Below are 26,674 nucleotides of genomic sequence, written 5' to 3'. Positions count from 1 at the left end.
GGCCTAGTTTCTCTTTCATGGAACTTTCCAACAGATAAAAGGAAAGGATAAAAATGTTTGTGAGATCTTAATAGGCACCTCTGATTTCAGACTTTATTGTATTCAACACTATAATGTTCTTTATGCACCTCCATCTCGAGATTAATTTTTATTGTTTTCTCTTTCCTTGTTAAAGAATGAAAGGAGAAACTTATCAAAGAGGTGTTTGACAGTTACAAGCCAATAAGGAAGTAGAATTTGTTTTTCCAGTTTGTTTTATTTGGGAGGGACAGGGAATACAGAATGTAATAAATTTGTTAACAGAGATATGAGCCTTTTTGCCTTATTCTTTCTATGTACTACACAATTTTGAAAGTCACAATGCTGTTTTCAGTTAATAATGATTTAAAGAATACTGTCACAAGAAAGTCTGTGCATTTAAAACATAAAAACATTTGGACAAGCAGGAAATGTATATACTTTAACGTATCTGAGTTTTATGTCCACTCGCACAATCGTTTTTAAAGTCAGCCACTTGTTGATAAATTAATAATTCTTGTACTATAGAGAGTAGTATGTTAAACTTCAAAGCTTTCAAAACTGAATTGCTAACAATTAATTATGTGCTCAAATTAATTGTTTTGTTAAATGGCCTTAGTTATTTCATATTCAAGACATTTTTCTGCATCAATAAATCAAGCTGAATAATTAATAGTTATTGATACAGTGCCACCTTATACATAACCTCATTAATCAGAATATCTCGCGTATCTTCGCAAGAGAAGATGCCATTGAATTGTGTCTGTAAGGGTGAATGAAAGCTCAGCATGCTAAGAAAAGCTGATAAACATTGCAGACACAATCATGCTCCATGAGGCACAGCTTTGTGACAGGGAATGGGATGTACTGGAGAGGAAGAAAATTCCTCTACCCTTCAAGGTTCTTCTAGCTGGTTTAAGAATCAGACTGACATGATACAGATTAATAGGTTTAATTACATATGTATGGAGAAGCCAGAGACATGGATTCCAAAGACAATCAGGGAAAATAAGGCATATGCATCATCCTGAACCAAGGAGGAGGTAGGTTCTAGGACTTCAAGGGGAAAAGGAAGCCATTTACAAGAATCTGAAAGAGTAAATGTTTGGTAAACAAATGCTTGATGGGCCACACAGGAACAATGGGACAGAGCAAGGAATTTTAATAGACTTTGCCATGTTCTTCCCTGTCTACCACACCTAGGCTCTATTATGTTGTAGTGGTCTATGGTGATAGCTCTCTTCCTGGAACAGGTTCTCTAAATTTTTTGTGTGCACTTGGGGAGGTGGGGAGTGGGGGGTGGGTCAAAGTTTCTTTCTGAGATTTTTGCTGTGACATAATCTACATGCCAGAGTGGCACATCTTGAGGCAGCCTCCCCTTGGCCCCAACATATATTAGGGAAAGTATTAAAATTGAGTAACTTTGTAACATTAAATTGATTGCTGGTTTCTTGACCTTTATGCCAAGCAAAAACCTCTACAGTGAATCAGAAACACTATTCGAACACAATCTTAAATATCCTTGAGCCTCACTTCTCTATGTAACAAGCAGAGGTGATAGAATTGTGTTATCAGTGTCTTAGCTACTGTAACTCGGGTGGGTGGGGGAGGGAGGGGATATGTTCCCAGCCTGAGGCAAATTACCTTTGAAACTGAAATCAGTCAAAGAGAGAAATACAGTGGGAGAAACCCATTTATTGCTTACAAGCAGTCATCCACTTCTGTCCCCAGTGTCTCTAGTGACCCAGCTGCAGAAGGGATCCCACCCAACCTCTCTGGTCCAGATAAGTCCTTGCTCCCCTTTGTAATTACATATTGATATGGAAATGGCTACTTCTCTCTACCCCTAGGAAACACCTATTTATATAGATACACTAAGGCCAGGGGAGAGATTCTGGAAATACTGCAATTTTACCCACAGCTACATGATAATAATAAGGCAATATATGTACAAACATAACATAGAAATGTTTGAAGAATCAAAACAAAAGAGCAGTTTCTAATTTAGAATTACAGTTTAGGATTTAATGTAATTAAAACTAGTTATGGAATTTGTCAAAGCAATTGTGGTTTGGTTTTCAGGGATCTTCACTTTCAAATATGGGTCTTTCATATAAGACCTGTTAAAAAAATAAAAAAGACACAGGCCCTACGTGGAATCATTTCTGCTTGGCCAAATCATTATACCAGGGCCCAATACCTAACCTGACTGCAGTTTCAATCTCCCCCAGAAATGCTGTCAGTCAGGAATATTCTGGTCAGCATATAATCTGTCTCCCTTTCCATCCCCAAAGGAAAATGAGGTACTTTGTCCCCAAAAGAGAGTGACCTCACCCAAATGATTTTTTTTTCTGTTTACAACAATCCTGATCATTGCCTCCTCTCACACAAAGAGAGAATATTGGAATATGTGTAGTGTGATCTTTTCAGACATTAACTAGATGTATCCACACTACACTGCTTGACATATTGATAAATTTAAGTCTTTTGTGCATGTATTTCCTGCTATAGTTTAAGTTGTCTCCAAACAAAGGGGTTTTTAGAACTGTTTACCCAAACTCTCCAAGGTTATAATCTTCAGTAAGACTATGAATAAACTGTATCTTTCTTGACCATAACAGTCGTGTTGATTTCAGGTAACAGACCTTTGACCCAATACCAGATTAATAGTATATTTAATTTGTAGTGAATTCTAGGCTCTTGAAATTCTAAGATAGTCAAATGCTCAGGTTTTAAAAAACAACCTGTTACATTACTATGATCTTCCAGCTGCTCTGAAGGTCTTTATAAGTTTGTAAGTCACATTAAGTGCTCTATTTTGAACTGTGTCTTATATTTCCTGCCTCAAAAATGATTATTTATTCTGACAGGGATGCCATATACTGCATTAATAGTTACAATCATTTGTTGAGTATTCTTTATACCAGTACTACTCTACGTGCTTAAGGTTTCAAGGTTTAAGTTTACCTTGAAACCTTACAACAACCTACAAGGATTATTTTATTTACAGATGATGAAATTGAAACTCAGAGAAGGTAATAATTTGGGAAGGTCACAAAAGAGAAAGAGATATTTTTTCTTTCAAGTGTATTTGGCCACATTACCCATGACTTGCCTTTGGTGTTGTAACTCCAGGGGAAAACTCCCAGGGCAAAATACATTTGAAACTGAAATCACTCAAAGGGAGAAATAAAGTGGGAGAAACCCATTTATTGCTGACAAGCAGTCATCCACTTCTTCTCTCCCATGTCTCTTGCAATCGGACTGCAGAAGAAGAGGCCCTACCCAACCTCTCTGATCCAGATAAGCCCTTCTTGCTCTTGTAATTCTGTTGATTTGGAGATGGACTACTTATCTCCACCCCTTGGAAACACCTATTGATGTGGTGATGCACTAAGGCCAGGTGAAAGTTCTGGAAATACTGCAATTTTACCCACAGTGTACACTGCAGTTGCTCATGGTGAGGGGTCTGAGGAGATTCCTGAGTGTCATAGGGAAATGGTGGTTCCACAATGTGCTCAAAGATAATGCAAGACTTGGAGTTAACCCACAAGCTTCTTTGATGGTCATGTGAATGACACTAATGTTCAAAAACCTTGGTTCTCTTGCTTGCTTTGTATTCAAATAGCTCTGTGAGGACATTGAGTTAGGTGGCTCTGCACCCTTGTTGTTTGTGGCCCACTAAGAGGACTCTGAGCTCTAACTTGCTGCTGTGGGTTTGGGCCTATTTGATCTACTCATGACTGCCCAAACCATCTCACTTTCTTTCATATAACTACTAAAATAAAAGGTACAATCCCAGTCACATTTTGCTATCACTCTGAAGGCAGAGGATAAAATGTTTCCACAAGGGTGTTGTACACACAAGCAAAGCTAAGGTCCCAGATGTGGCTGGTGGACATACTGAAGTGCTAGCACAAAGGCCTTTGCCTCAGACTCTGCTTTATGGGACACGTGGGATAAAACATAACTCTTACCTTATAATTTTTCTGTTCCAACATCACCCCATCTTGTTATTGCAGAACTTCCATCTCTCCTCTCTCTCATATCCTGTCAGTTTGGGGAAGTCTCTAGAGGACATCTCAAAAGAACTCTCAAATAACTAGTCACAGTCACAGAATGGGGTAATCCATCATTCTTCCTCTTCTTCTCTGGCTTCTTTGCCCCAAAACTTCAGGTACTGCTGCAGTTACCGTTTTCTGATGGCTTCTCATAGTCACATGAGCTCTACTAATACTGATCTGCTAATGCAGAGAACATCCTTTTCCTTCTCCCATCAACCAATGACCATCCTCTCAAATACCTGTCCTACATTTCCTACTTGGAGGTTCCATTGGAAGGCTGGCTGCCTTATACTTCAAAGCCTCATAGACAATATAATGTAGCACCCGCTCTTGCCATTTCTGCTTGCTCCAGAAATGCAGTGATAGCTATAAGAGCAAGGCAGAGGACTAATGGTAGATGCAGACGCAGATCTTCTTCTTGGTCCTCCAGTCATTATGTTTATAAATTTATGTTTTATAAATATAATAAATATGTTTTGGTTTGCTTTGAAGTTTTCCGTTGGCATTCTGAAGAAAATGCCTAAATCTGCTCCTTTTTAATTTAGGAATATTAATAGTAGTTGCGCTTATGGGACATTAACCAGTGCAGGTATAGGACATTTGCCATTTTGGTTCCTCCCATAATCTCCAACTTCCCATCTATAATATGTACATTTCACTAGCCTAAGGAAAAGTGCTTTGAACCCTGAAATTCATCTCTCTGTGGAAGCCTGAATAATGGCTCCCCAAAGATGTCCTTGTCCTAATCCCTGGAACCTATGAATATGTTACCTTATATTGTTAAAGGAATTTTGCAGATGTTATTAAATTAAGGCTCTTGCGAAGGCAAGATTACCCAGGATTATTTCTTGAGATCTGTATCTATATCTATATAGAAAGATACCTATATATAAAGAGTGATTACATATCTATATGTATATATAGAGAGATAGATATCTTGATATACTCACAAGGATTCTTATAAAAGGGATGCAGGAGTTGGAATCAAACAGAAGGCTTTGTGAAAGAGCAGAAGGTCCAGAGAAAGAAAGACTGTGCCGAAGAGGCTTTGCTGGTGGTTTTGAAGATGCAGGAAGATGGCCATGAGCTATGGAATGTGGATGCTAGAAAGATCTAGGCAATGGATTCTTTCGTACGGTCTCCAGAAGGAAATAGCCCTACAGACACCTTGCCTTTAGCCCAGTGTAACTTATTTCAGTGTTCTGACCTCCAGAGCTGTGCTTATCTTGTTTTAAGCTACTAGAATTGTGATAATTTGTTACAGAAGCAACAGAAAACGAGTGTACTTCCTCCACTTTCAATCAGATTACTCCCTCTTTTTTCACAGAAATTCCTGAGCCACCATTCTCTCTCAGGTACTGCTTAGCTCTTTACTCAAATTACAGCACACAATTCTAGTAAAAACTATAAAATGGAGATTCTATTATTGTACCATGAGAAAAACTGACATGACTGGAGCCATTTTAAAATGGAGTTGGAGTGGCCATTGGAGAGAAACTGCCTTACTGGTGTTTGTTTGAATTGGGCCAAAACCTTTAGGCTAGGCAAAATGGAGTTATTTCAAGCAATTGTTTGAGAAGTCAACAGGAGAATAGATATCCTGTTCACAAGTCTGGTGGTTAGTGGTTATGGACTAGGATATAATAAACAGTTAATCTATGCATTACCCAGAGCAGTTTAGTTTGTTAACAACCATAGAAACACCTTTTTCTTTTCTTCAACTCACATAATTGCTGCTTCCTTTTCCTCGCAAAAAGCCTTTGCTTTCACTCCACAAACAGGAGCACTATTTGGGTTTCTACCTGAATCTGTGCTCCCTAAATTGCAATTCTTTAATCCCAAGTAATGCTCATTTGCCTCTCATTGTGGCTCTTCATTTTCAGATTGACAACCCCTTTTATGAAAGGAGAAATAAAATTTAATCAAGAAACTTACTCTCAGACTACCTAGTTAGAAGATGTTAGAACTGGAATCTACTCCAGATCAGTCTACTTTTTCATAACCTGTTAATCACCATATGAATGAACTGCGTCTTCTTCATCCTTCTTTCCATACATACACCGACTCAATAAGGCCTACATTGAGCTTTTATTATTCATATCTAAAAACTTGAACATACCCAGAGGTGTTCTGGATCAAAGACAGATGTCTTATGAATATCCTTCTAGTGAAAGTGTCACTTCCTGCCTGCCTCAGGCGTTACCCATGGTCTTACATAATGAAAGCCAGGTCAGTGTCCCGCTCCACTAGCTAGATACTGCTTAAGCCAGGGACAGGGAAAAAAGAAGCAATTTTTTTCTCTGCTCTTAAAGGGGAAGGGTTTTGTCCCATTCCCCTCCAGAAAGGGTCTTCTTGGAAACACAACAGGCCGAAATCCTAACTCTTTGGATATACAAATGAATCTCTTCAAGAGCTAGATGCCCTATACTCCACTTTTATGATCTATGGGTAAATCTAGTTTTGTGGCTCCATCTCTTTTAACATGTAATACCCAGGGAGATAGAATTTCAGTCTCCCCAGCCCCCTGGGACTTAACATGAGACTTAGTCCTGATCTTATAACTATTAGGTCGTCTTGGAGAAGATTTGTTAGGATCAGAGCAATTAACTAGACAAATGGCTACAGATTTAATACTCATGGTATGTGAAGAGGCTAGGACTTTTCACAAGAACCCTAAGAAATCCAAGGACATTTTTATTTTCCACAGCCTAAAATGCCTATCCCTGACTTGGGAATAAGGAATAAGCCAATGCTGGCACTGTTGGAGCTTCCAGAATGGTTTGCAGTTGTTCATCTCTGTACAATTAAAAATTGCTTCTTTGTCTTATTCATTATGAGAAAATACTGTTGGAATTAAGAAGAGACTGTTGTACTTAATTTTCAGGGGAGGACATGGAAACTTAGAGTGATTGTTTCTCACCTGAAGTTACCCAGCTGCTCAGGACAAGCCTGAGCATGTGTCCACCCTCCTCCTGCTAATGCTAATAAGCCCAGAAACAGGTCCTGAATAAAAAATAAGCACACATTATAGCTGGCCCTCCCTCCTGCGCACAGACATTTCTCCTTTTCAGTGTTAAGAGTTCGTTCTTTTCCAGGTGAGTCAGATCTTTCCTAATCATGAGATGACAACCTGTTTCTGTTGTGGAAGAAAGTGTACTCCTGTTATCCTGAGGCAATTTGAATTCAGATGTACAGTTTCAGAAACATTTAAACAATCACTATACCTCTGAAGCCTGGAACAACATTACACTGGGTGATTGTTCTCTCTTCTTGAGGGTTGGACAATGCAGCCCTTCTCAATTCTACCTTTACACAGAGAAGCACTCAGCCATTCGCTTTTTTCTCCATTGCAAAATTTGAGTTTTGAGGGAGAATCCACCACTTAACTACAAATGTATAATTGACTGAAAATCCATTTAACAAAGAATTTTAATGAGGATCCCTTTTAAAAATATGTATAAACATTTGAAAACTTTTAAATAGCTGGAAATGAATAACAGTTTGGTTATACCGAAACAAAATGAATATTTTATGTGAAACAGATTCTCAAGGTAGGGGCCTACAAGGACTTTGAAAAAGTGTCAGGCATGCCTTCACAGGAGAGAAGTAGAGGAGAGCCTGCTAGTTGCAGCTGTTAAATGGGTATGATCTACAGTCTGTTATACTTTTACATCACTTGGGTATTCAGAAGGAGCAATAGGCCAAAAAGTAAAAAATTTAGGCATGAAATTTTTGCAAAAAGCTTTATTTTCATGTTAGTTGTAAAAAATACATCAATACATATTTAAATTTCTCTATTCCCAGACATAGAGAAACAATGACTAATTTTAACACTAAACAGGCATTATGCCTTACAAGGAAGACACAAAATGTCCAAGGTATATTTAAAATACTGGAGTTTCTAAATAAACTTCAGAACTTCAGAAATGTTCACCACATACTGTGAAACTGTTTCAATAAATAACAACTGACATTCTCCACAGAACAAAACATAAGATGTGCATACATTCCTCTACTTTTACCATGATCTGATTGCTTGGATCCTCCACTATTAAACTCTAGGCTTTATGAATGGATGGTTTGGTGTGATCTCCCCACACGCAAAACATAATGTATGAAGAACATTTAAAACACCTCATCTTCAAATTAAATAATATCAGGACTGAAAAACTTTAATTTAAAATAAAATGACTTTTTAAGAGTATAGCAAATTACCAAACATACTCATATCTTTAAATATTGATAGAACATTAATAAACAAGCTTTGAAAAATAAATAAATAAATAAATACTTTAAAAAAACAAACCAAACCAAAGAATTCTCATAGGAAATGGTCAAACACATTAAACACAATCCAGATGGCCCTAGGAGCTGTTTGTTTTTCTTTCACTGAAGCTGTAGCAAGAACCAGACAAGCTTCCTTCTTCTCTCTAGCTCAGTTGGCGCTGTCCCTGTGATGAGAAAATGGTTGCTATTAGTAGGATTAAAAAACCTGCCTTTGTAACCTGCCCCAGCAGTTATACCATAGCTGCTTTGGGTGGCAGAAATGAAAATGCCAGGCTCCTGGGTGTTGTTTAATTAGGCAAAAGGGGCCTGTGGTCACAACTGTTTCATTAGCTTCAAAAAGTCAGGACATAATGTACTTTTTCAGCCCATTGTGATATGTATGACATCACTTAAACTTCATAGCAAATGCCATTAAGTAGCGACTATCTTCCCCATATAACGAGACACGAAGAGATGAAGCACTTTCCCTGGGGTCACAGGAATAGAGTGGAGCCTGGGCTTATAGCTGGAGCTGGGAACACTGCAAAGTCCCGGCTCCTCACCACAAGGAGGCACATGTTGTCCAGAACAGGGGATTCCACTTCTCAGTCTGAATCCAGTAAGGGACTGAGGTAACTACTGTTGGTTCCTTAATAGGCTGAAACCATTTTAGATCTTTGGCCAAATCCATATGATTTTCAGGAACACACATTTACTCACACCATTTGAATGCGGTTAGGGTTTGAGGTGGGCATGGGGGCACTGGAAACATCCTTGTAGCACCAGATCAGATTAATGATCTTAATAGCAAATTGAACTGTGAAATAATAATGATTTTCAGACTTTCAGCTAAACCCTGGGTTTCCTGGATAAAATTTTCAGGAGCAGGTGCCAGTATTGGTGACCAATGACTCTAGCCACACATGTGAATAAAAACCGTAACTCACTTGTTTAGTATCTTATCGATGATTTTCTTAACCATGGGGGCTTCGGGGTTGAGACAAGCTTCCTGTCCACTCTTGAGGGTAACTCTGCAGAGAAGGGGGCATCCACGTGAGGCGGGGCGTCGGGCTGGGGGTCAGGGTGGGGGTGAAGAGGGCGACAGCAGCCCCACCAGGCCTCACTTACATGACTTCGATCTGGGCACAGTGGGGGCCCGCGGGCGTCACCTTCACGCTCTGGATGTTCTTGGGGTGAATTCCCTGCGAGGTCTGCAAGCACTGGCAGCGCAGTTCGGTGACCACGGGCGCCCCTGCCGGGAGGGAAGACTCGGTCAGCGGGGCCGTCCCGGGGTGCGCCCCCCGCCCTCGCCCATCCTCGGGACCCAGGGCGCCCAGTGTCACCTTCTGCGCGCTGGCAGGCGGCCGCCAGGAGCACGAGCAGCAGCGCGGCGGCGAGGAGCCGGGGAGCACGGAGGGCGGCGGCGGGGGCGGCGCGGGCCATGGGCTCAGCTCGAGAGTCGGGCGGCGGTGCCTGGAGCGCGGAGCTGGCGGGGGCGCTGGCGGAGAGGGCCGTGTGGCTCCCGGGGCCGGAGAAGCCCTTTTATCCCGGGTCGGCGCGGAGCGGGGCGCAGTCCCCGGGCCAGGGAAATTCCCGGACCTCCAGGTCGGCCTGGGTCCGGAAGCAGGCGCGCCCCGCCCCGCGCGCAGGGGGGCCGCCCGCCCGAGTCCCTGAGCCTGGGGCGCCCTTTCCCTGAGTCCCGAGGCGGGATTCTCCTAGCAAGAGGAAATGGCACTTATCGGAGACAGGCACCTTGACGAATGTTACTTGGGGAAATTAAGGCGGGGCTGGGGGGTGTCCTGCTCTTCCATTTGTTACGTACACAGAAATATTTGTGGCTTGATTTCCTTTACATCTGCGTAAATACACTCTGTTAATATACATCTGTCATCTCAGATTAGACATAAGAACATTTACCCTGTTCCTGGTATTTTACAAGCACAAATAAATCACCCTTTGTGTCATGTCACCCTGCAGTGATGAGGGGATGACCAATGTCAAAAATAATTAAGTGTTTAATTTAGGACAAAGTGTCGTAATCCTACTTAGCTTCCTTCCTCCTTGAAATTCTGGAACTTCCCGAGCTCGAGTAAATCCATGAATAACGAGTTTTTGGTGCATATGGCAGGGAGTAATCCATGGAATAAGGGGCTGATCGTACTTTTGGGAGCTGTTGATGGGAGGGAAAGTTCCCCTGGGCTCATGGAGTCTACAGTTTCTAGTTTTGTCCAAACACAAAATGTCATAGGACTGAGAAGCTGATGCCTAGTGTGAGTCGCATCCTTTGCTCATCTCAGCAGCTAAAAAGTCCTGTTTCTGTAAAATATCTAAGTGCTAGATCACTAATCTCTAATAACCTTTTCTTGCTTTATGTTCAAAAATCTCATTTCATTTCCAACATATATGGGCTTGCCTTCAGGTATTTACTTTCCTCTCGAGAGAAATAATGGCAGTCATATTTTATTTTTACTGATTTCTCATAAGACATTTAAAGCTGTCAACTCTAGTCTTTGTCATTCAGTGGCTCGTTTTTCATCCTCAGTTTCAGTGTCCTTTGCTGGATTATATGTAGGTTTCAGGGATTCTGGGAGCAATTCTGTGAGTGGAGTGGGTATATGCAGTGGGACATATGTGGAGGGGAAGGAAGACAAGGAAGGGGATGAACTGCTCTATCTATATGATCTGTATTGCTGGATAGACGCACAGAGTAGAACTCTGCACCACACTGCCAGGGTAGGAATTTTGGCTGTCCCAATTAGGGATACAGGGTATTTAACCTGTATGTGCCTTGGGTCTCATCTGTAAAATGGAGATTACTGGTAGTATTACCTCAACAAGTTGTTAGGGTGAATAACAGTGTTGACTTTTGTATAACACCAGTACATGCAATGTGCTAAAAATTGCTTAAAGAAATAAAATAGAAATTGCTTTTTCCATATTACTAAGCTGAAACTCACCTGGAGAGAAAATCCTTGTTCAAATAGAAAAGAGTTTTTGCACAAAACAAACACACAAATCTCTCCAACCAATATAAATTTTTTTGTACATTTTTTTCTAAAGAGATAACTTAGAATGAATTTTTTATTGTCTTGTTTAATTGTTGGCTAATTTTATAATTTTAGTTAAAAAAATTTCAACAAGAAAATGTGAATAAAAATAAAGATGTTGTGTCTTGATTATTAGAAAAGCTTATGAATGACTAGATTATCAATAAAGATTTGGCTTCAAATTTTTTTTCAGTCAGTACAGTGCTGTGAAAAAGAACACGGAATTTAATTTTTTTTAAAAAGGAGTAGGAGATGAAAAATGACCTGAAGTTTATAAAATATGAGTAACTCAGCAATAAGTGAGAATTCATGTAGATACTAATGTTGTTATCCTTATTTTTCTGGGCTTCTTAATTGGAAATAGTGTGTTTTCTTGAGATAATCAGTAGCTCAGGCTTATAATAGCTATTCTTTAAGTATTAAAATATGGTTTTGTTTTTCCTATTATTGATGTATACCTGTTTACTACAGAAAAATTATAGAGAACAGAAAGCATGAAGGAATTGTTATAAGACTTTTTAACTTCTGTCCAAGGAACAAACTTTAGCAGATCTTTCTTTTTTTCAACATCCCTAGTAGCTCACATATTTTATGGGCTTATAAAAATGCTGAGTAAACAAAGTAGTGTTATAAGTAATATTTTGATGTAATAGGCACTGATCTAAATCCTTTACATATACGTAAAACCCATTTAGTCTTTTCAGCTGCCCCAAGAAATAGTGACCAGGTTTTTCACCACAAGGAAACTAAGGGCAGAAAATTTAAGTAATTTCCCAAGGTCTCACAGTTAGTAAAATTCAGAATTTGGGCTCTAGGCAATGCTACTTTAACCTACACCATAAAAAATTTTTTTTGAGACAAGTGATAGATAACTTCAGGAAAGCCATTTTATTGTACTTTGTTTAAATATGTCATTCTAGTGGTTGACTAGTTCAACTTCACCTTTCCTAAAGCTTCAAAATAGCAAATGCTCAAAAGTGTCAAATGGTTTATTTTACTGACAGCAACAGTTTTCTTTTGTGGCATGAATAAGATATATTTAAATTTAATAAAATCTGCTTCTATTCATCTATCTGCTTTTCCGAATCACCTCCCAAATCAGGTCAGTGAGCTGAGCACGCTACCTGAGAATTTCCCATTAGGGCACTGGACATTTTAGTCAGCTCTTATGTGCAGGATAAGGATCACAGTTTTCTGCTGACCCAGTTTGGGTACTTTGTCATGTTTTAATAACTGAAATAGTTGGCTACCCAGACCTCTACTCCCTTTATAACTTAAGAAAATAGAAATGTTGTTCTAACGCTTTCCAGATTCAACCCAAAGTTTGGCATAAGCAATGACTCAGGGTGAATGAGTAGAGCACTAAAAAATTTACAGCAGTAGCCAAAAGAAAGAACTGTTTCAAGAAGCAGTGTCATATTTGTAGGTTTATCTACAACTTTATGCCTAAGTCTTGCTTTGAGAAATGTCAATTGCTCACAAAATGAAGTTATAAATGAAAGGTTTTTTTCTCTACCTTAATTAGCAATTTTCATAATTCAATCCCTAGCAACTCCATATTTATTTTTCAGAAAACCTAAAAAGCACTGGTGTCCTGAAGCCTGTTAATATAATCCAGTTCTTTGATCTTCCCCAATTTTAATTACTCATTTTATGAGCTGAAGACATATTTATATGCCCAAATTAACTAAACTAATGCAATCACCAATGTTTAAAGAACAGGGCCTCTCTAAAACTAAAAGCATTGTTTGCTAAAGTTCATTGTGTACTGCCATATTCACTGCATCTTGCAGCTTAGATTGACACTATCTAATGTGTCTTTAAAATATGGAGTTATGGCTGCACCCTGAGAACATGGAGGGACAGGAATGGGCAGTACAGGGCTGTTTTCCCTGTGCTGGTCTTGTCACAGTGGCCAACCCTGTTTTGTTGCAATTGCTTCTGGTACAATGACCGACTCTGAGGGGAGAAGAAAGAAGATGTCCGAATGTGGCATTAAATCTCTGGATCCATCCACTTCTTCAGTCCAGAACATTTCATTCATTTGTCAATGTCATCCGTCTAGCCTGGTCTCTAATACATTTTTGTCTTTTCTGCCTGGCTAGAGCTCCTCCCTCCTTCCCGTTACAGAACTTGGTTTTCTTTTGGGAACCATCTTTTTTCTTCTTTTCAGTCTGGGTAGTTTCTCCCAGTCTGGTGACCCTGCAGCAAATCTCCTGGGGTGGGCTGATGACCTAGAGAATCATCTGTCAGCCCTTCCAGACTGGATCCAGTCTCCAGCCACTTTGGTAGGGGCAGAGGTGGGCAAATGAACCAAGCCTGGCCAAGTCAGAAAAATTCCCTAGAGTCCTTTTTGTCAGGAAATGGATAGAAAAACAAGCCCTTGCTTCCTGCTGAACAAGAACAGAGGTTCGAAACTTTGACATTGTTTGAGGAGAGCTTGCCTAATATGAAGGCAGCAGAGAGAAAGGCAGCCTGATCTGGAGAGAAACTAATCCTGAAAAGAATTTTTTAACTGCAGCTTCATCTCATCTACTCATCAGCCTTCCAGTTTCAAAGGTCAAATGATTCCCCTTTCCATTAATTGATTGGGTTTTTGTGACTAACTCCACTTACTGCCAGTTATCTTTCTAACCAGAAGGTACATTTCAACTACAATTTAATTCCTTTCTTTTTCCATGTTTCAGCATTTTCACTGATCACTGACTAAGCATTTGTAAGGTAAATATGAAGTTTGGTGTCAGGGATATAAAGAGGAAGACAGACTCTCTTACCCTCTACCTGTTAATCAATGGGGGAGATGAATGTATAAACACATTACATATCATATAAACCAAAGAAACATAAGAATGACAAAACTACAAAGGAATAGGTCACAAAATTAATATAGGGAATGAGTTATGTCCTATCATACTTGGTTACAACAGGCATGAAAAATCATGACAACCCTATTTTTATGCTTCCTGTTTTAGGGAAGCAAAGTTTAGGAAGTTGAGAGATGAGTTATGAACTACAACAAATGTATCATGCACAGTGTACGGATACATGTTTCAGCTAGAAAAATTAGAAATCATCATAAAAAACTTGATTAAAGAACATTGGCTGTAACATTTCAACATTTTGAAATTTGTTGATAAATTCCTTGTGGCCCATATGTGGTCTCTTTTGTAAAATGTTCCCCGTGCGTTGGAAAAACAAATGTGATTTATGCAATTGTTGGGTGAAGTGACTATATGCGTTGCTCAGGCCAAGTTGGTTGACTATGTTGCTCAACTCTTCTATACTATTACTGATTCTTTACTTTTTGCCTATGAAGTATTGAAAGCGATTTGTTAGTATCTTTAACTGTGATTATGATTTCATCTATTGTTCCTTTTCATTTCTCTTCATTTTTCTTTATATATTTTTTATGTTATTAAGTTCATACAATTTTAGAATTGTTTGTCTCATGTAAAATTGCCCCCTTTTTTATTTTCAATCAACCTTCATTATCTCTAAGACTACTTCTGTCTGTAAGTTATAATATATTAGGCTTTAACATATCAATTATTAACCAATAGATTAATACTTTTTATTAAAAATAGTTTAATAATTACTGATGAGTAATATATTAATATATCCATGCCAGGTTTATTTTTAGCATGACACTCTCAATTCTTTTAATTTCAGGTTATCTGCTTCCTAAATTTAATGTGTGTCTCTTTTTTAGGGGTGTAGATTTTTTTGTCTTACACAGTCCTTGTATTAGAAAAAGTCAAAATCTTTGACTTTTAAATAGAGAGTTTATTCTTTTAAGTTTACTGTAAATTTTAATAAAGTTGGATTTAAGCCTAGTATCTTGCTATTCTATTTGTCCTATCTTTTTAAAAATAAATGTTCAATTTAGAATAATTTTAGACTTCTGGAAAATTTGTGAAGATGGTAGGCATTTTGCTCAGTTTTTTCTTAATGTTGACTTTTTACATAATTAAAATATTTATTAAAACTAAAATATTAACATTGGTACATTGTTGTTAATTATACTTCATTCTTTTATTCAGATTTCATCAAATTTCCACTCAAGTTCTTTTTCTATTCCAGGATCCAATCCAGTACACCACAATGGATATAGTCACCATGTCGCCTTTGTCTCCTCTGACCTGTGACAGAGTCTCAGTATTGTTTTGTCTTTCCTGATCTGACAGTTTTGACAAATACTGGTTAGGTTATTTTGTAGAAAATTTCTTTCTCAATTCAGTGATTTTCTCATGATCATCCCAGAGTAATGGGTTTAGGGAAAGAACATCAGGGAGCTAAAGTGCCCTTTCTCATCATAGCATGTAGTGAGAGTACATGACATTCACATGACAACTGGTGATCATTACCATGGCCTCTTGGTTAATTAAGGTGGTTATCTACCAGATTCTCCACAACAGTGTTGTTTTACTCTTTTCCTAAGCTCTTTGGAGGTAAATCACAAAGCCCAGCCCACACTCACCTGGGGAAGGGAATTAAACCCCACCTTCAGGAAGAGAGAAGGTATACTTATATGTTATTAGGCATTCTTCTGTAAGGGAAATTTGTCCCTTCTTCCCCTGTCCCATTTATTGTTTTGTTTCTTTATTCCTTAATTTCTCTCTTCTTTGTAGTATTCAGGTATTTTATTTTATTCTATCATATCTCCTTTTCAGATTTTTGAGTCCAAAATTTCACATTTACTTTTTAGTGGTTGCCCTAAAAATTACAATATGTATAATAATTATATATAATGTATATACAATACATGTAAGAAAATTGCCACATAATTTTAATACTTTTCTAACAATTGAAGAAATGTACTATGTTTTAAATCCATTTATCTCCCTCCCTGTCCTTTGTGTTACTTTTTTATGTATCTATCTCCATAGATCATCCTCATTATCATTAGTTTAAATAGCACTGATTGTTTGAGTTCTTAGAAAGAATCCACTTACCCACGTTTTGCTCCAAGCCTCACTGGATTATGTGATTTTTGAAAAACCACTTACCAAAAGCATTTAATAGGAGCCAGTGTTAAAATATTTATACAAGTTTAAAAGTTTATAAGGAATTTATTTTGAATAATGAATTGATCAGTGTGAAAAACAATAATATTTTACATAAAACTAGGATTTTTGAGGTGGTTGGGGTAGGGGGGGAGTGTGTCTAACATTCTTTCTTGAGTAAGAGAAATACAAGGGAAGGAACAGCCGGAGGCAGACATAAAGTTTGGCATGACTCAGACTAACTGTACAGCACCTAGGAGGACACGCAGTAGAAACCGAAGATCAAGATGAATAAAACAAAACCAAGCATGTTATTTTTTTGCAAAACCTTTATTTTTACATCCTTTGTAAAAATGTAACAGTAGTTTTAACTTCTCTGTTCCAAGATAAACATTGCATAATGAACATTAAACAAGGCATTATGCCCTACAAGCAAGACATAAAATGTCCAAGGGAAGCTTCAACATAAAAATGTTGACTACATAATGTGATATCATTTCAATAAATAACAACTGACACTCGTTTAAACAAGTACAGATGAGGACACACTTTCCCTGACCCTAATAGTCATTTTACTGTCTGACTGCTTTAATTCCCCTTTTATAAACCTATCTCACTCCATCACAGTGCTGGGGGACTTGGTCTCCCAATAAATATTAATTTAATGAGACATTAAAACCCATCATCTTTAAATTAAATAACAACCAGGACTGACTTATGTTTGATTAAACACATTCACATCTTTAAATACAAACATGTAAAATCTCACAATATGAGCTTTGAAAAATAAATACATACATACATACATAAATAGGACAAAAAAAAATAGTCAAACACATTAAGCCATTTCTAAATGTCCCCAAAGCCAGCTTTTCTCTTCTTCACTGTCCGTTCCTGTAAGAGTAGGGGACTGCCTTTCAGGAACCACCACCGAAGATCTGCTTCCTTCTTTGTCAGTTGGTGCTTCCCCTATGGGGAGAAAAGGGTTACTGTTACAGGTGTGAAGGAAAGCTGCTCTCACCTCACACAGGCCTGAAGCTGGAGGGATTTCTGCCTGCAGACCCTGGCCCAGCCCTGTGCCTAGAGAAGGTTCCACTGTACCTACTGCGCTGTACAGCAGAGAGCTTGCTCTTTTACTGAGGAAAAGCGGAATTGTGGACTCAATTCTATCACTGGCTTTAAAGAGTACTGTTCACTGACTATCACACTAGGTTAAAAATTTATAGGCATTACCTCACATAAGCCATGTGAATAGCTACTGTTACCCATCCCGTTTTGCTGAGGCTCAAAGGAATGAAAAAACTTTCATAGGGATCCTAGACTGAACTCAGGGAGGTCTCCCTGAAAAGTTCCATCTCTCTTCACTAAGCTTCAGAGGCCTATTTTGCCTAAAACCAGAGGTTCAACTTTTCAGGTCTGAGGTCTGTGAAGGCTAAAGTAAACAATGTTTGTTCCGTAGCATTTTTGCCCTCACTGGCTAAATGTGCTAAATCGTTAGGAACATTAGTGTACCCATACTCATTTGAATGGGAATGAAGAGGCAAATAGGGATAGAGAGCACTGGAAACATCCTTGTGGCACCAGATCAGATTAATGATCTTAATAGCAAATTGAACTGTGAAATAATAATGATTTTCAGACTTTCAGCTAAACCCTGGGTTTCCTGGGTAGAATTTTCAGGAGCAGATGCCAGTATTGGTGACGGATGACTAGCCGCACAGATGAATCAAAACCGTAACTCACTTGTTCAGTATCTTGTGGATGATTTTCTTAAATATGGGGGCTTCGGGATTGAGACAAGTTTCCTGTCCACTCTTGAGGGTGACTCTGCACAGAGAAGGGGGCATCCACGTGAGGCGGGGCGTCGGGCTGGGGGTTAGGGTGGGGGGCATGGGGCGGTGGGGGTGACGAGGGTGACAGCAGTCCCACCAGGCCTCACTTACATGACTTCGATCTGGGCACAGTGGGGGCCCGCGGGCGTCAACTTCACGCTCTGGATGTTCTTGGGGTGAATTCCCTGCGAGGTCTGCAAGCACTGGCAGCGCAGTTCGGTGACCACGGGCGCCCCTGCCGGGAGGGAAGACTCGGTCAGCGGGGCCGTCCCGGGGTGCGCCCCCCGCCCTCGCCCATCCTCGGGACCCAGGGCGCCCAGTGTCACCTTCTGCGCGCTGGCAGGCGGCCGCCAGGAGCACGAGCAGCAGCGCGGCGGCGAGGAGCCGGAGAGCGTGGGGGGCGGCGGCGGGGGCGGCGCGGGCCATGGGCTCAGCTCGAGAGTCGGGCGGCGGTGCCTGGAGCGCGGAGCTGGCGGGGGCGCTGGCGGAGAGGGCCGTGTGGCTCCCGGGGCCGGAGAAGCCCTTTTATCCCGGGTCGGCGCGGAGCGGGGCGCAGTCCCGGGCCAGGGAAATTCCCGGATCTCCAGGTCGGCCTGGGTCCGGAAGCAGGCGCGCCCCGCCCCGCGCGCAGGGGGGCCGCCCGCCCGAGTCCCCGAGCCTGGGGCGCCCTTTCCCTGAGCCCCGAGGCGGGAGTGAGTGGCCGCCACGCGGGGCCACGACCTGCGACGGGGAGCGTGGGAGCCCGGGGACTGCTGGCGCGGGGCGGGGAGGCTCAGGCCTTTCAGACCCATTTAGGGACTGAGCCGACCTTAGGGGAAATAATCGATTCTCAGAGACATTTCAGTTGTCGGGATTGTAACGGCTGAGGCGGAATGGCAGCCGCTCTTATCTACTTACCCTCTTTCTGTCAACTTGGGTTTTGCAGATTTTATTCATATCTGGAAAAAGCACTCTTTAAAAAACACATCTGTGATCTCAGATAACATGTAATAATGGTTGTCTTATTTTTCGTGTCTTATGACCTCAAATAAATCATGTTTAGTGCCACATTTTTAGGCTGCTTGGTGTGGGGCAGGGCGAGGGGATAGACCATTGCCAGAGGTTAATGCAGTATACATTTTAGGATAGTGTTGTAATCTCTCATCCTTCCTCACTTTGAAATTCTGAGACTTTCCAAGCTCTGGTAATTAATTCCACGAGCACACCTTTTTGCTCTATATGGCGCTGTGTTTTTGTTCATGACGGTCTTGCGGGAGCTCCAAGGATCCGTGTTGGGATTAGGAGGTTCCATCTTTTTTAGTCCTGTCCATGGACAGAAAAGATCATGGTCACCAGAAAGCTAGTACCCAGCGACTCCTGCCTTTATTCATCTAAATAATACACAGATGTGTTGTTCAAAATATGTAAATCCTAGATTGCTGGTGTATTCCAATTCAGGTCGGTCTGAATTTGCCTGCCTTCCAGGACTGATTCTCTCTTGAGAAACAACTATCAAAGTACTTTGGTTTTTCAAGAGTGTCGATAGAGCATTTCAAACTCTGTGTTAGTAGAGGCCTTCCCACTGGGTAGTTCTCTTTTCACCAGTCTTTTATCACTTCCTGGATTAAACTACTGTAGATGAGTGAATTGATTCTCCAGGGCAGATGCAGACCTGGGGAAATGTGTGAGATACCCTCACAGCCAGTGCTGTGAGAAGAAGCAGGCTGGCCTCAGGCCCACGGAGACTGAGGAACAGGGAGTTTGACAAGGCTGTCTGCCACTGTAGAAGTCTCAGCTACTCCACTTTCTTGCCACCTGACCATCTGACCACAGGCAATTTACTTAATCTCTCTTGGCTTTTGTTTTTTTCTCTGTAAAAGAGAGCTAATAATAGTGCCTGCCTTACAGGTTTGTTAGGAGTATTAAAGTGTTTGTAAATTTGTAAACATCAGCATACTAAGTGTTATGTAAATACTTGTAAATAAACAAAATAAAGTAGTGGCGTTTTACAACCTTAATGTTATGGACTAAAAGTTTGTGTCCTCCAGAAACCCATCTGTTGAAGCCCTCTATCCCACAGTGATATTAGCAGACGGAGCCTTTGCAAGGTATTAGATATAGATGAGTTTATGAGAGTGGGGTCCTTATGATGGGATTTGTGCTTTCATAAGAAGAGAAACCCAGGAAACTTGTTCTTTGTCTTTGCCCTGTGAGGACATAGCAAGAAGGCAACTATCTGCAAACCAAGAAGGTTCTCACCAGATACCAAATTTGCAGAGACCTTGATCCTGTACTTCTCAGCCTCCAGAACTGAGAAATAGATGTTTGTTATTTAAGTCACCTAGGATATGGTATTTCATTATAGCCTGAATAGATTAAGACACTTACCTGAACAGAAACAGTCTGTGGTGAATCTTTATGCGAACAGAAAAAAGTTATTTTCAAAGAAATCTTTTAATTATCTTTACAATTTTTCCACACCAGAAATTTTGAAAGGAGAGTGCATCTGTATTCATCAGAGACCTTAGAACAGATTTTAAAAATACAATGTTTGTTTGAAACTTCGGGTTCAATCTCTTTGCATATAAAATGGGGATAAGACTAAAATTCTCCCCTGTCCATTATGGGAAAATACATAAGAACTAACTGTCCCTTTGTTAATACAGCTTGCTGCCCAAACAATAGGAAGTATTAGCTGCGATGATTCCCAGACCCAACCTAAAGTTAACAGATACCTAGGAAGAGGAGAATTTCAACTTACTGAGGCAGCCAAAAGGACGAGACATGTCAAGAATCAACCCACTGTTTGGAGAATTATCTACAACTCAGATATATGACTCAGAATTTATTTAATCAAAATCATAAGTAGAAAGGGTATTTTTTCTTTTATATAGTATCACTTTCCATCAGTTAATTCATGACAGCTTGGTACTAAATCTCACATTAAGAGCGCCAATGTTACGAAGCCCACCATGATTGTCGTTTGTTTCAGTTTGTGCTGAATGTTGCTTTTACATGCACAAGCTGTAAATCTATGTAATTACTAACCCAATGAAGCTCTAACTAGATGCTCAGTTTATTAAATTTCATTCTACTCAGCAATTTTTTTTGTATCTTTCACATTTGACTAATACAACGTAAGATGTCTACAAAATGGAGGGTCACTGTTCTATGCTGAGCATCACTGATCTTGCTAATTGGCCAGCAAGAGTGAGAGTGGTGGCTCTGCTTTATCCTGGCTTTGCCTTGAGAGCTTTGCTACGTAACTGCCACCCTCTCCTTCCCACTTCCTAAAAGCTACAGTTTGTTGTATAATGGTTCTGCTCTGAAGGGACATGAAGATTCCTGATCATGTCACTACTCCAAAATCTCTCGTCCCTCTGTCATCAGTGTTGATCATCAGTGTTAACCTCCCCTTTCAATCTGCACTACATCTGCTGTTTCTACCTGTCTGACACCCACCCTCCCACATTTTTCTTGAAATAGAACCCTGGTTTTCCTTCAGAAATCCTCACCTCCATCCTCATCAGTGTTTTGATTGAGGTGAGATGACTTCGCTTCTGATCAGGTTCAAGAACCAGAATTTGGGACTCTAATGCAGTGTTGCTCCCTCCCTTCCTTTCCTTCTGCACCCTTCCCTAGGCCAGTATGGGCTTGGAGTGGAGCCAGTGATTTAAGACTGATGTAATCAGAGACAATGGCAGTTGTGCTGGAACAGGGGGAATTGTGAGGCCCTTGCTTCTTGCTGGGATTGCTAAATTGGTAAGATGGAAACTGGAGTCTTGCCATTGGTTGGGGAGAGCCTGCCTGAGAATGGAGCTGTTACAGAGGGAAGGATAGACTTCGCCTACCCAGACAAGATTACTGGGGACATTGTTCGTCTGAGCATCTGAATCTAGCTTGAGTGTGGACCCTGCCTCTCATTTAGAAACCAGATGTCACCTCCACTGGAATGCTCTTAAGTCTGTCTCAAGGAGTGCACAAACCCACCAGGAGGGTCAGAATAGATAAAAGCTCAGGATATGGCAGAAGTTAAGGAATTGTGGATATTCGTTTCAATAGAACTTTATAAGAATTCAACTTTTCTAAGGTGTTATGACAGGCTTTACAAGATAGGTAAAACTGAATAAATTCCAAACTCTTAACTTGACATTTGTTAATATCCATCCAATATGCCCCCTTATGTGTGTTAGGGAACTTCTTGTTGTGTCTGTACAACAGATTCTGATGATTTGAATGATTTGCAGTTATTTAAAGTCATTTTCAGTTACACTAAACACCATTCAAATATACTGGCTTTGGACAATCTTTAAAGATTTTAAAAAATTGCTCTAGATTAGGTTTTCATCTTAATTTTCTTAAAATTGTTCCTTAAATATTTATGGAAGTAGTCCTGATTAAATCAATACAAACATAATCATATAACGTAACATGAAGAAATGGTGTGGTATGACAAATTTACAAAAGGGAAGTAAACACAGGAAGAGGGAAACTTCTCCATGGTAATAGTTTGTGTTATAACAAGATGTTTTTGGGGAACAAAAACATCATGATGACTTTGGTATTATGGAAACAAAATTTAGGAAGTCAGTAGATGAGTGTGTAAATCACTAATAAAAGTGTCACACAAGGTGTCACAATATGGATTTTAGCTTGAAGAATTATGAGTAAAGAATCAAAAGACTGATTTTAAATGTTCTCTATAGTATATTTTCCATTTTTTCACTGCATTTCCATATATTTGTTCACCAGAAATATCTTTATTTTTTATTATTACTCTTCTTGACTCTATCCATTTTGCATGCATTTTGCTATAGAGACAGAGTGTATATATACATATATGTGATTGCTTGATTACAAGTAATCAAAACATTATTAACCCAAAAAATATAAGCTCTGTGTCCAGGTGTGGTGGTGGTATTTAGTATTTATTTGGTGCATACAGAAGGCCAAGATGGTCTCAGCAGGAAATAGCAATCATTACATGGGGCTGGAACTGAGAAATAGAAAGTCAGGAATAGAGCTTATTCACTCTGTTTTTCCTGGACCATGCTATATTTCATGGTAGTTTTTCTCATTGTATCTGCTTCATTTTTTTAGTCTATTCTGCATTCCAGCAGCTTTCACCCAACCTAAACATTTTACTCCTTTTAAGATCTTGAAAGCAGTCTTCATAGGATCATTTTGAAAATAAAATCAGTTCACATTTGTAAAATATGCTTGAAAGTAAATTCTGTATAAAATATTGTTAAATAAAGAAAAAATAATAAAGTAATGACATAACTAAAAATACAAATGTCTTTTAAAAGTGAAAGGAATAGGTCATGGATGAATTTGCACTTCCACAGTTGAGGTGAGCTTCTGCTTGTAGGGACTGAGCTAGTGTATCATTTGAAGGTTCTCTAGTAGAAAAGATTAAAAAATCATGAGATCCAGTTATGACAGGTGGGTGGGAAATACGGAGGAGAAGGGAGGCAGGATGTCTTGGTTATGTGTCACATGTGATACATTCTACATTAAATATGTATATATACAATTAAGTATTATTTAGTGAGCATATTTTGTGAAATTTTGGTTACTTGATCTGCTTATTCCAGCAATAAAAAAAGTTCTTACCAAAAACTTTCACATTAACCACATTGTTCTTTTCTCTGTGGTTAAGATTTGAAAAACATTTTTTAGCATCTGTGTATCGTGATCTGCATTTCCCTAGAATGTAGATATGTCAGGATGGAATAAAATTCGCTCCTCTAAAAGATAGATTGAAAGGACAAACAAATAATTACAACAGATTTTAGAGTTAGATCTCATGGAATTTGGGATATCATGAGTTGGCATCACAAAGTAGAAGACAATTAACCACCACGTGATAATTATGAGTCTCTTTATGCTCGGTGACTCTTTGTTTTCAAGTTTTCTACCGTCTGTGCAATATGGCACCTGGTGCAATCTCCTTGTTGTGTCTGACTTGGTGAAGAAATAAATACTTGACATGGTTACATACTGTGTTTATTTCTTCTTGTTTTTTCCACTAATGAGAAAGTTAAGATAGACTCTCAGTTACCAGATACTCTGTATACTTAATAGTCTATAAACACAGTGGTTGATAAGAACTGCAGGCTTTTTTATTTGATTTTTGGGGACATGCAGTTTATATTTATTGTGCTAAGTTTTTCTTTACTGACTGTAGCACTTCAGCTTTGGGTTGTGATTCTGCCAAAGAAAAACTCTTGCTTAATCTGTGGTATCCTCAGTGGGTTGTTTGTTAGCTCAGGGATTGTGGCCACAGCTGTTTGGAAATGATATATGTGCTATGGAGTAAAGCAGCAAGGAAAGGGAAGGAGAGTAATGTTTCTTAGCTCCCAATTCCGGGTCAGAAGCAGTTGCTGACCTTTTCATAATGTCATGTTAATAATTTCAAGAATGCTATGAAGCTCAACTCATTATTCTTACTTTATAGATAGGAAACTGGGGCAGAAGATCTTAAAGGTGGAGCTAAAACAAACCCAAGGTTGTCTGACTCAGAAGCCCATTCGCTGAAAGGCAGTCTTTCTCTGGACAAGGAAAAATGCGAGTGGGAAGTCTACTGAATGCATTTCATTTTTTAAGCCCTTCTAGAAAACAATGCATTTAAAAACTCTTCAATCTAGTTTGTACTGGAACCAAACAGAAACGCTGCAGTGATGACAACCTCTAGATCCCAGAGTGTCGACAGCCCAGAATCCCCCCACTCATTGTGCCATCTCAACTCCACATGCTTCACCCCATGGAGTGCCCAGAGACTTCCAACACTAGCTCAGGATCCAGTAATCAGATGAAGGTAAATGAAAGGCAGGCCAGGGTATGCAAAGGGCCTGGCTAGCCTAAGCATCCTACCTCTACCACTCCCTACGTATCTTGAACAGTACTAAGGAGTATGACTCCTCCATGCACTGTTAAAGCTTGGCTCTGTCCTCAAGAGACTAGAGCAATGCTTTTAAACTACAAGCAGGTCCTGTTTATTAACAAGTACTAGTATACCATAAAATCAATTTTGTGGGTTGTAACTAGTATTTAAAAATATAATGGAATTAAATACAATAGGATAGAATTATAAAAGACAATATACTATACCACATCACATGTAATTAGCTTAAGTATTACTTTGTGAAGCTTTGGTTTCTTATACACGAGAAACTATATAAAATGAAACCCTTTATGCACAAGATGTAGATAGAGAACTTAGACAGAAATATCCCTTCAGTGATTTTGTTTCACTGATCGTTGTTGTGACTACTATTTAAATTCCTAGTTTGTAGACACTATCTATTGAGAATTTCCAGTCAGGAAAACAACTGAAGCCGTGCCACTTGAATTTCACCACTCCCCGAGAGTTTGCATAACAGGGAACTCCAGGAAATTGCTGCACCACCTGTGCTTTTCCTGCCACGATTGCCGGCTCCTGATGCTCTTGTGATAAGGGTGGTGGCTTCACAATGTTCTCTGCAGAGTTAATCTCCAATGAAGATTAACATGGAGCAAAATCTATTTTGGTTCTTTGGCCTGTACTTATTAATTATTATATCCAACTAAGGCTGTTTGTGGCAGACATCAAAAGGGAAATAAAACTGTGAAACCATAATGCCTGACCACCTGCACCCCATTTCCTTGTGTGTTAATTTTTCAGAAAAGCAGCTGATGTACTTGTATTTCAGTTTCAATACCCTTTGCTTATTTTCATCAAAACATCTCGGCTAAATAGCTGACTCAACCCATCAGACTGTCTATGATTATACAAAGAATAGCAATAATAATAGCCTAACAATTATAATTATTAATAACTACTAGCATTTAGTAAAAACCATTTTGTATGTTTTTATATATAAAACAGGGCTGTGTGTGTGTGTATAAAAATCTCCTTAAATGGATATATTTAAGATAAATTCATTTCATGGATTAGGGAAACAAGGAACATGTGCTATGCTAAGAAATTCGGACCTTACATTGGGAGCTAAAAAGAAACTTTGAATATTTGTACATAGATGAGTCGCATCATGTATTTTTATTTTAGCAAAATAATTATTGTGGCATTGTAGGTGAAATGTTAAGAAGGCTATTCAAAATGTGGGCAGAACTCTGAATGATAATCTACTAGACTCTCTCCAATGTATCTCTGTCCCATCCCTCACATATATTCCGCCTATACAAAATGATGAACTCTACTCCAAACATGGAGTGATCATTCAGGCTTTAGTATGTTTGTTCTCATTTTTTCCTCTTTCTGCAGTTCTGTTCTTACCTTGACCATCAGTAAATCCTAACTCTTCTTTCAAGATCAAGTTCAGCTGTTGGTATCTCTCTAAAGCAATTACTCACATGTCATTTGCCTATACAAATGATATGGTAGAAAGATCAGAGGGTTGGAAATCAGTCAGATTTTCTCTGCCTCTTATATGTATGACCTTCAACAAATTCCTTAGGGTTTT

At 39.4% G+C, this 26,674-nt stretch overlaps 2 protein-coding genes across 2 annotated transcripts; both read right to left on the bottom strand.

The window, feature by feature from the left end:
- Nucleotides 1-7,811: 7,811 nt before the first annotated feature.
- Nucleotides 7,812-9,921, bottom strand: LOC118933334 (growth-regulated protein homolog beta-like). The gene is made up of 4 exons (XM_036927507.2): nucleotides 9,692-9,921; nucleotides 9,477-9,600; nucleotides 9,296-9,379; nucleotides 7,812-8,533 (listed from the first exon to the last, which is right to left on the bottom strand). The coding sequence occupies exons 1-4, from the start codon at nucleotides 9,789-9,791 to the stop codon at nucleotides 8,518-8,520; spliced, it is 324 nt and encodes a 107-aa protein (XP_036783402.2). The 5' UTR covers nucleotides 9,792-9,921; the 3' UTR covers nucleotides 7,812-8,517.
- Nucleotides 9,922-16,709: 6,788 nt separating this feature from the next.
- On the bottom strand, nucleotides 16,710-18,779 carry LOC118933336 (growth-regulated protein homolog). The gene is made up of 4 exons (XM_036927512.2): nucleotides 18,557-18,779; nucleotides 18,342-18,465; nucleotides 18,142-18,225; nucleotides 16,710-17,367 (listed from the first exon to the last, which is right to left on the bottom strand). Exons 1-4 carry the CDS (start codon nucleotides 18,654-18,656, stop codon nucleotides 17,352-17,354), a joined length of 324 nt encoding a protein of 107 aa, XP_036783407.2. The 5' UTR covers nucleotides 18,657-18,779; the 3' UTR covers nucleotides 16,710-17,351.
- Between the last annotated feature and the right edge of the window lie 7,895 nt (nucleotides 18,780-26,674).

The sequence above is a fragment of the Manis pentadactyla genome, chromosome 5 (genome assembly GCF_030020395.1).
Source record: "Manis pentadactyla isolate mManPen7 chromosome 5, mManPen7.hap1, whole genome shotgun sequence".
Lineage (NCBI taxonomy): Eukaryota > Metazoa > Chordata > Mammalia > Pholidota > Manidae > Manis > Manis pentadactyla.
This window is presented reverse-complemented; position numbering and strand designations above follow the sequence as displayed.